At 39.5% G+C, this 10,608-nt stretch overlaps 1 protein-coding gene across 1 annotated transcript; it reads left to right on the forward strand.

Moving 5' to 3' along the window:
• The first annotated feature begins 422 nt into the window (after positions 1 to 422).
• Positions 423 to 4,608, forward strand: LOC147631535 (two-component response regulator ORR21-like). Its single transcript, XM_086808041.1, has 6 exons — positions 423 to 917; positions 1,507 to 1,659; positions 1,855 to 2,244; positions 2,412 to 2,488; positions 2,589 to 3,995; positions 4,112 to 4,608. Exons 1-6 carry the CDS (start codon positions 776 to 778, stop codon positions 4,190 to 4,192), a joined length of 2,250 nt encoding a protein of 749 aa, XP_086664167.1. The 5' UTR covers positions 423 to 775; the 3' UTR covers positions 4,193 to 4,608.
• Positions 4,609 to 10,608: the final 6,000 nt, after the last annotated feature.

The raw sequence follows: 10,608 nt of genomic DNA on the forward strand, positions 1-10,608 counted from the left end.
GCCGCAGTGATTTGGGGCAATCAACATTGCGGGATGTGGCATGATGAATCTCATGCTTGATTTTTTACCTGCTACCCCGCCCATCAGAAAATAGTTTTGTTTTTCTAGAAATGCAAGAAGAACATCCATTCTAATGTTTGTTTTTCTAGAAATGCAAGAAGAACATCCATTCTAATGTGTTTTTTTGACATTTAACTGCAGAGGAGGGGAAAAAACTTGCAAAACTTCTGTCAAAAATCAACCCTTGTTGCCTCATTATCCAAATTGTAGTGTAGAAGCGTGTGAATCCAACCTTAATGTCAGCCTTTAATCTCAGCCTTGCCAACTCACATGAGAGAGAGCGAGAGGACATTGGGACAATGTGTTTTTAGAGAGAGAAAGAGTGACAATCATTTTTCCCACCATCATCATTTATAACTTTCGGCCGCCTTCGTTGTTCCGTCTTCGCTATTATTTCTTTCCCTTGTCCAGCGCCCTTCTCTGCCCTTTGGCAGACAGGCCAGGCCGTCTGTTCTTACATCTCGTTCTAAATTTTGGTATGCAGCCGAATCAAAGTGTTTATATGGGATTAATGCAACGAAAGAGGGCGTGATCGACTGCACCATTCGGCTACCCTTTCGTACTATGGACTTACTTCTAACCTGACAATGCCATTTTTCTATGCATTCTGATCCGGTCATGGGAGCTAGCTTGCAAGGTTAGCAGTAGCAGAAGAATCGAAAATTGGCTACCGCGACAGCGCAGTCTTTCACCACGTTCGGATTCTAGAAGCTTGATGACCTGCAGCCGTGAGAATGCGAAGTCAGAGATGGTCCCCAACGACCCCTTCCCTGCGGGTCTCAGAGTTATGGTTGTCGATGATGACCCCATCTGCCTTCTCATCCTTGACAGAATGCTCAGGAGATGCTCGTACCAAGGTTAGCGTCCCTTTAACCACGGTGTAATGCGCACGGGTAACATATGTTTTTCTATGTCCATGGTCTGTGTGGCATAGGTGGTTTGGACCAATTTGATCATATCACCAAGCATAGCTGATTCAGTGCCAAAGGAGTGACCCTTCTTTTGTCAGTAACAGTGGAGGGCTGTGAATGCTGTGTCACTGGCTGAATAAGTTAGTGACTTCAACTGTTCAAAGTTCAAACGGGCTGCCAGATGCCAAACTAGCAGTTTGAGTGCATGTTTATGTTTATCTCTGGCATTCACATAAGTTAATGTTGGGCTTCAAGCGTGTGTCCATGCCCATTTGTGCTCCAGTATTTACATGAATAAAGGTTGGACTCACTTGAATTCAAGATTGCTGTCTCTTCCTCTCCATGTGCAGGAAGTTACCTGAACGTTCCCTTGATATGTATGCGTGTGTGTGTAAAATGTGAGATGCAGTTCCTTTAAGATGATTAGTTTAAGGCACAGACACTTGAAAATTTTGTAGACATATAAAGTTACATATTCAGGGAAAAGCTTTCTTTGACTTTGATGCCTAAAGTATTAAATTTTGTGTTTTTGCAGTAACAACTTGTGGAAGAGCAGCTGATGCCCTTGAGATGCTCAGGGAGAACAAAGACAACTATGATCTGGTCATCAGTGATGTCTACATGCCTGACATTGATGGATTTAAGCTCCTTGAACTCATCGGTCTTGAGATGGAGCTGCCAGTCATTAGTAAGTAGAGATTATATTACTCAGATACCTTTGGTCTTACCGAATTCGATGCTTAGTAATGCTGAAGATCCTTTATCTGGCAAGTGATATGCCTTCATATGTGGCATGTAGACATGGCTGTTTATCTCTGAGCCATGTGGGCTGTAGACATGGTCAATTGTGATTCTGATTGATTTTCGTGTGTCCGCTTTGTAGTGATGTCAGCAAATGGTGAGACTAGTGCTGTAATGAAAGGGATTAAACATGGGGCATGTGATTATCTTCTGAAGCCTGTCAGAATTGAGGAGCTTAAGAACATATGGCAACATGTAGTGCGAAAGAAGTGGAGAGCTTCCCAGCAAGCGGCAAGCTTTGGAGACAACAAAGTTAAGCGGGGTGCCAATGATAGTGATTTTGTTTCCTCAGAAAATGATGGGCCTGATGGGGTTTTGAAGCAATCAAGGAAGAGAAAAGATATCAAGGAAGAAGAGGAGGACGGGGATCAGGACAATGACGATCCTTTGGGGACAAAGAAGGCACGTGTTGTCTGGTCGGTCGACTTGCATCAGCAATTTGTTGCAGCTGTGAACCAGTTAGGGATAGACAGTAAGTAGATCAAATCTCAAAACAACCCCTCCCCCCCCCCCCCCCTCCCTCCTCTTCCCCCCGTCTTGTAGCATTGAACCGTTGAGGAAACAGGCAGTAGAACAAAGAGGGCATAAGGTGAGGGCTAACTTCCTCCTTCTAATGCATTGTGATTGATGTCCTCTCAGAAGCTGTACCTAAGCGCATACTTGAATTGATGAATGTGCAAGGACTTACGAGAGAAAATGTTGCAAGTCACTTACAGGTATAGAGCTAATGTTTGAAATATCTCTCTTCAGTACTACAAAGCCTTAGACTTGTTTCTTTTGCTGTGGTGTTCACTTTTTTGTGGATGGCGCATGCAGAAATATCGTCTGTATCTGAAAAGAATCAGTGGTGCAGTTCATCAGCCAGGAGGTTTACACCCTCCTTTTGCAGGGTCTCTGGATTCGAGTTTTGGTGCGGTAAGCACAGGCGGGCTCAGAGGCATTGGTGATCTGCGGACATTTGCTGCTACTGGGCAACTGTCTGTGCAGGCCTTAATGTCAACTTTACAGGCTGGGCCTCTGGGAAGATTGGGTCCTAACAACAATCCTGGTATAGGGGGTGTGGACCAATCACTTTTGTTGCAAGTTGCAGCTCTTCAAGGTGCAAATGCAAGTGCTACTGCAAGGCCATCATATGGCCAATTATCGATAAACAATCAAGTAAATCTTCAGGCTCGGCCCTCTGATCTAAGGCAGCTCGTTCAGACATCCCAAGCTTCACCGACCCCCTTGGGGCTTATGGTGGATTCCCTTGACAAAGGGCCAACTGAAATGTTGGCTTTGCAACAGAAGCATCTCGTATCTGCTGCTGGTTATGAGTGCATGGGACAACTGGTTGGCTTAAATAGCAACCTGCCAGTCGATCCCCACAACAATGCCTTAGTGCCGCAGGCACTGCAGCAGCAGACTGATGGACGCCTGGCAGAGAGTTTGATTTCACCTACAGGGGGAGTTCAAGGGCCGTATGGGATTGTGGCTGACATGGGATCTTGGGTGAGCCCTCTATCCAACATGAACAGTATGAATGCTGCTATTGGTACTGGGGTTGAGGTGCAAAGTTCCGGTTCTTTCAGGGCAGGGCCAGTGTCGTCTCTGCTGGGGGTCGCTAGCTGTCCCTCCCCAACTTTGCTTGGTTCACGAGATCACAAGGGTCATCACCACACTGTTCCAAATTCATTGGATGTTTCTTCTCCATTGGCCTCAACTGGAGTAGATAGTGATCTCGGCCCCTCAAGAATAAAAAGCATAGTTGGCGCTACTATAAGCGAGGGTTCACCTCAGACATTGAGCAGTTTTAGTTCAAGCATTACATCATTATCCAGGGGAAGGCAGCAGCCAGAGCCTACAATGTCTCAGAAAAATCAGGTGGGCTGGCCAGGCTTTGGCTTGATTCAGGAGTTTCGTCATGCGAACAGCCCTGTTCCAACTCCAAGGTATGGCCAAGCCTCTTCAAGCAGTCAAGGTTTGAATCTGGGAAGTGGCCAAGAACAAAGGCCGTTGTGCTCTCCTCCTTTCACCAGACTGTTTCCAGGTAACCTGGGTGTGGAAGCAGGACTCGTGACGGTTTCTATTGGTAATACTCCAGCCCATAGCGAGCATTCAACTTCTGATAGTGTTTTGAAAGTAAAGGAAGAGAATCTGGGCCTATGGATGGGATCAAAGACAGAGCAGGGATTGCTTCCAGCACCTCTAACAGATGATTTGTTAAGCATTCTCCTTAAGCAGGTCAGATGCTTGCACATTGTTCTGTCTCAAGAATGTCTTCTTGTTCTATGGAGTTTGGCTTGTTGGTGTTGGGATCATGGGAGGTTCTTATTCGTGTGTTTTGCCTTCTGTGACAGCATCAAGAGAAATTGGGTCTTACAGAGGTTCAGTTAGCAACAGGTGATAGTTTCGCATTGAATAACATGTACGTAAAATGAAGCTTCCAGTGTAATTCTGCCCTCTTGTTAAGAGACCATACATGTAAAACGAATGTGCTAGGCTGCTTTTGTGATCGTCATACATGATGTGCAAAAGAAAGGGATGTTACTGTGAGGGCGAAGACGTTGATCTTCACAATAGGGAAGGGCTTCGAAGCTTCGAGGCGACAACTTTGGGCAGCGGTTACCTACGGGTTCCAGTTCACCAATATCACCAGCATGTTTATGTGCTTGAAGGCAGTCACTGGTAGGTGATAATTGTTTCCCAGCTTCTGCTTGAAGAGCTTTGGTGACGTTTGTTACAAATGTTTGTCTTGCACCCTTAGTGCACGATCAGAGGGCGAGAAGAAAAATGTGCGCAAAAATGGTCCAACAGAAGATATAATAAATCAGAATCAATGTAATATTACCCTCAATGATTTTTTAGAAAGTGCTAGATTGCTAACACACAGGGAAGAACGGCTCCTGGGCCTCTCTGCCTATTTTTGTTCGTTCTGTCATGAAATACTTTCCTCTCACCCTGTTGAAAAGGACACTCAGTACTGTCCATAGGGATGCTAGTACTTCTAAACCTGCTATAAAGGACAAGAGGACTGTTAGCGGCCTTCTATAGTGCCTGAGTAATCAGTCATTAGGGCAGGAATCCAGACGGTGCGAGACATTTGTTTCAAGTCTTTTGCAAAGTCGATATCAGTAGGCAAAATGAGAGAGGCTTACGCGTAGCAAATCACACACGTTGTTTTGGGAGACAAGAGCATTTGATGGATGTAAAGTATAAAGGGGGTCACTGGGTGTAGCCTGCTTTAAAGTTTATGTAGTGATGGTTTCACCAGGTAGGGTGCTTTGCCATTTTATTTTATTTTTTTCAGTAGATACTTATATTTTGTAAAACTGTATTAGACTATATAAAACTACATTAGACTATATAAAACAGCATTACCTTGTGTTTAATGTCGTACAGGAAAAGTCTGAAGACTTTTTATACATATTTGTTTAAGACAAGTAATAGAGGTTGGACCATTTTTAAGATTGGTTGGTCTAATATAAAAATTAGTTAACTTGTTTATAGGTCGTTTTTTAGATAAGCAATACACAATCATTCTCTTGCAATAGAATACTTGTAAGCTTTTCTTTTATTGACTCTTGCTTGTTTGTATGCTATTGGATTCATGCATGTTAGATGGATGCTTGCTTCAATGGGTTTGCTTGTAGGTTTTCCTTTTCCATGAGCTTCTTTTTCTCCCATCTTTTGTGAGAGTAAAGATAAATCTTGATTTGTCTCCATCTAGGCGAAGAGAGCTTTTCCTTCACCTCATTGGGAAAGGAGCATTCCAGTGTAACAACATAGTGAGGGTGCAAATAGGCGGGCTTGTGCATTCACATTGGAAAGCTGTAATTGTGACTCAAAGGTAAGGTTCAATGACACATGCTTCAACAAGGCTAAGGTACACTCTTGACTTGAACATATTTGGCACCGCCTAAGAAGAAAACCTCAAAGAGCATAAGAAAACATAATGCATGATCAGTTGTCAAGGACGACAACATTGTGGCCATTGAAGGTGGTTCAAACAAAAGCTCTAAAGTTTCTTCCCTCGGGGACAATGAGAAATCTTCCACTCAAACTAGCTCTTTTCAAAGAGAAGAAACACGTTGCTTCCGTAAACTTTTGAAAGAAACTCAAAGAGTTTCCAACCTGATGTTGAAGAAAGAGCGAATAAAACAAGTCCAAGAGCTTACAAGGAAGATGCATGTTAAACTAGAGTGAGTACTTGAGCAAGTGGTCGAGTATGAACCATTGACTTTACCTAAGCGTATTTGAACTCTATTCCAGAGTTAATCATAGAATCAATAAGGGAACCCTTAGAGCATGCCAAAGGCCGTAGCCGAATTGCTAACCATTCTTGAGAGGTTGAAAAGAGCCAATTTTGGAGCCTCTATCTTTGTCTCTATGGAATCGATCCAACTAGATACTGCAGAGCTGGATGCAATGTAAGAGGACTAAGTGGGAGATGAAACTTGGCCTTCCATGGGACATTATAGTCACCACAATATTTTCTTTGATGTGATGGAGGTGACGACTTTATTTCGAACGCATTAAAGGCACCGCCTCCTAGGGAAGAATCAACGTGCATCCCCTATACATTGACAAGTCCAAGACCACCTATGAGTGAGTATGAGTCAAGAGCGCGTGCATATCATACAAGGGACATAGTAGGCCTTATAGTCTTCTTATCCTCAGTAGTACGAGTCTCGATAAGTTAACTTTTATAAGGAAATTCTCAACTGTGGGGACTTATTTGATTGGATGATTAGCTTAGACACTATTTTAAAGTGATAAAATGAATAGTGTGTTGCTTGTTGTTTATAAAGGCATGAGAGTCTTTGCAATCTTGGATGGTGGGGGTGTTGTCAGCATAATCACCAAGGATTGTTGGGAGACTTGTGAATCCCACCATTTATATAGGCACAAGCCTCATGGTCAAGCTTGGCGATAGGAACATAACTAAACCTTTGGATGTTCTTCAAGATGTAAAGATTAAGACTTTCGAGCTAAGCTTTCCACCATAAATTCGTGGTGATGGATTTTCTGAGAAGAGAGTCATACATCATGATCTTTGGAAGACCTTACATGAGAGACACAAGGTTGGTCCATGATTGGAAAACCAATCGCATTTATTTACATAAGGGTAATAATTCTTGAAAATAAAGAAGACTTATCCCATGGGTCGATGCATTCTCACCAATGAGTGACATAATTGCAATTGATATCTATATAGATCTTATAACAAGATGTTGGAAGATGAAGATGAGGACTAAGAATATGAGATGGTGATGAAAAAGACTACCTAAGGAGGTGTGGAGCTCTAGAAGTAGTGTGCTTAAGCTTGCTTGCCCATCAGAAAGATTCCCAACGATGGTTATAGCTTGCTAAGGTAATCTCTTATGAAATGTGTTTTTAAGAGGTTGAAGCAGGCAATAACATTTTTGGCACTAATGTCGAGGATCAACCTTTTGGCTTTTTTTGTTGTTTTCTCTCTAAATCTACGAACAACCTATCACACATACTCTCTAGTAGTGGATTCTTACAAAAAAGAGCTAGTTTAGTGGAGATTTGTGGTGATTTTGGTTGATTTTTGCTCTTTTTTTGTTTTTTGTTTTAAAAAGAATATATTTTAACTTTAATTTATTATTTTTGTTGTATTTAGATTGATTTAAATGGTTCATTTAACATCCGCATAAGTTAATCTAGCTTAGAATGCATCATTTGCATTACATTAACACTAGTTCTGTAATTGGACACTTAAGTGTCCTGAAAAGTTCTTGAATTTTTGTGGGTAATCTGTTAAGAGTTTTGAAATGCTTAACATCCACAGATGTTCTTCAAGACCCAAAAAATCCTTGAGATTTTTTAAATTGCACTTTTCTTAGCTTTTGTAAGGTAATATTTTAATTTTCTTAGACACATGTTGATAAAATGCATGATTTTTGCTGTTTTCAAAAAATAGTAGTAATTTGGATATAACTTTTAGAAGGGACATAGTTTGATCATGAAACTTGGCTTGATGGAAATCCCATGATGTAAACTAAATCCTGGAATCATCAAACGACAATTATTGGATAAATTTTTGACTCGCTAATATTGAAATGATGTTTTTTATACAGGTGGAGCATGAATTTTTCTCCTTCCATATGCAAGCTAATAATGTAAAACTTGAGGTGCACCCATGTTATATAGGGTAAATACTACTTTGTTTTGAATTTTTTAAAACTTTATAGCCACTTTTTGGGCCTCTTCTCATACATGGCCTTTTGCGCAACCTGTTTTTAATACATAAAATGTCTAATTATGAGCCTAATTTTGATTTTCATCAAAGAAAAAAGCTGTGTAAGTGCATTATTTGTTGTAACTATAGGTGTAGACTACTTGTGCAAGCATAGTTATGATTAGTTTTTAATAAAAGATGATCAAATTTTGTATTTTTATTTTTTACAATTTTTTTAGAACTAGGCGATAAGAACCTACTTAAGTGGAGGCTAAGTTAGTGTCATACACATCAAATTATGGCTTATTTATCTCATCTCAAGCATGAAAACCAATAATCAATATTCTCATTGATAGGGCTACATTATTTTTTAGTGGCGTGATTGAGTTTTGATAATACGCGTTACTTTTGCTGATTTTATGTAACTTTTTTGGAAAAAATTCTAGGAAAGGAAAATGATTTTTTTGGTGAACTTTTACCTCCTTGGACTGATGTATGCTATCAAAATATATTGGGAAAAATGCTATTGATATCATTGGATTTTTTTTTGAGAGAATGATGCTTGCATATTTGAAAAAATCCTGAAAAATGTTCATTTTCAAGACATGCTACTTTGTTGCTTATGTACTTCCAAATAAAAAGGTATTTTATATGTTTAGCATTTTTTACATAAGCATAGGGTTATGTTCTACATGTCCAATGAAGCATTTTGGTTTTTAAAGCCTACATTAGGAGTTTGATTTTTTTTCGCAACCCCCAAAAAAGGACACTTAAGTGTCTTGTTTTGGTACCAAACTAGTGTTAAGCATTAGGAAGCATTTTAGTGAAAGTTTTACTCTGTTTTGTATTTTTTACAGATTTGAGATGCTAATTTTTACACTTTCAATGAGTTTTTTACTATTGTATTTGAGTAGATTAGAGTGTTGCATTTATTTGAGTTAACTCGATTATCAAATAAAATCTCAATAAATTATTAAAAATATAATTTTTATTATTTTTATCAATTGGATTTGTTTTTTTAATTAAAAAAGTGATTAGTGAAGAGTGAAAACTCAAAAAATTAAAAGTTTTAGTAGTATTTAGGTTAATGTGTGTTTTAAAAAAAGTGATTAGGAGTACATAGAGTACATATTGATCCCAAGTCAATACATAAAAATCACAAAATTAAGGATTTTAGCTCTCTTTTGTATAAGAGAAGAGTCCATTATTAGGAGCTTGATTAATCTTTAATCATTTCTTAATTCACATTAAGTAATGCACATGTCTTAATAATTCAATGCTCAATTTAATGATGTGTTTAATTGTATGAATTAATTAGTCTTTAATCAATCTAAAAAAATTAGTGAAAGGATTAATTTTAGATTAACTCTTAATTACTTTTTCTTACAACTCATTAGTGATTAATGTGTACTCAATGTGAAGATGTCTTGTGAGTTGCTTAGAATCTACTTTTGGGATTCATTTATGGCATGTGTAAGAGATGCGTGTAACAAGGTGTCAAAGTGTTGACTTTTACCTGTCACTTACCTTTCTGGAAAAAACCTCTTACACCCCTTAATTTGAAATTCAAAGCCACCCTCTCCACGTAGATTGGATTTCAAAAGCCACTATAAAAATTACAAAAAACTTCAGGAGAAAAAAAAATCATGCTTGACAATCATGGTCAGAAAATCTCGATCACACTGAAAAAATCCGATATATGATCGATCATGGTCAAAAATATATATAATATATATATATATATATATATATATATATATGGTGGTCGAAAAAATCCAAGCACGTCGAAAAATTTTGATCATGGATAGAAAAATCATGCTAGAAAATTTTGATCACATGACTACAATATCGTCGTGACTACATAAAGAGCATAAAAAGTAGCCCTGTTCACATGCTTATATCTCCCAAATCGTGAGGTCAATGAATGTGTTTTAGTGCTCATCTTCAAGAGCTTTTTGAGCTCTTAAAATCTTATCTTTAGTCAATTTTCATCATTTTGGCCTCTGATTAGTTGTTGCAAAAGTCGAATTAGAAATCGAGGCAAATAACGTGTTAAAAACAAGAGAATCATACTTGTGGGCCACGTTCAGACTACTATTTGAGCTACCAAATGCAAGACTTGTTGCCATATGTATAGGCAGTGATGTGTGTAAACACACTTAGGACCGCCGGGACACTTTTTCCCTCTTTAGGAGGTTTTTTCCCCCGGCTTGTATATACGCCCATCACTCTAGGGCTAACTTATCTTTTGTACATTGACACAATCTAATACACTTTGTGTTGTGTGCAATCTTGCTCCTTCTTCTCCAAGCTTTGTGTGCTTTCCTGCAACCCTAATTCCAACAATTGGTATCAGAGCAGGCATCGGCTCCCAGGGCTACGCCGTCAGCACCCTCCGACTCACGTTCTTCGATTGAGGTGAGTTTTCACGAGCGCTTACAGGTCCCTAAACTCTGCAAAACAGTCCGCAGGGCTATGCGTTCTCAAAATTTACATCTGAGGTCGTTTCGGGCTCCGTTTTTGCATTTCAAGTTCTGCACAGGTGTTCATCATTTTCTGCAGAAATTTCGACAATGCAGTTTTCTGCAAAACAGGCATACGTGTTCTATTGTGGACTGTGCTACATAGCACAAGTTGTCTTCTGTTCAGTCT

The sequence above is a fragment of the Cibotium barometz genome, chromosome 14 (assembly GCF_041138505.1).
Source record: "Cibotium barometz isolate CiBa-2024 chromosome 14, ASM4113850v1, whole genome shotgun sequence".
Taxonomy (NCBI): domain Eukaryota; kingdom Viridiplantae; phylum Streptophyta; class Polypodiopsida; order Cyatheales; family Cibotiaceae; genus Cibotium; species Cibotium barometz.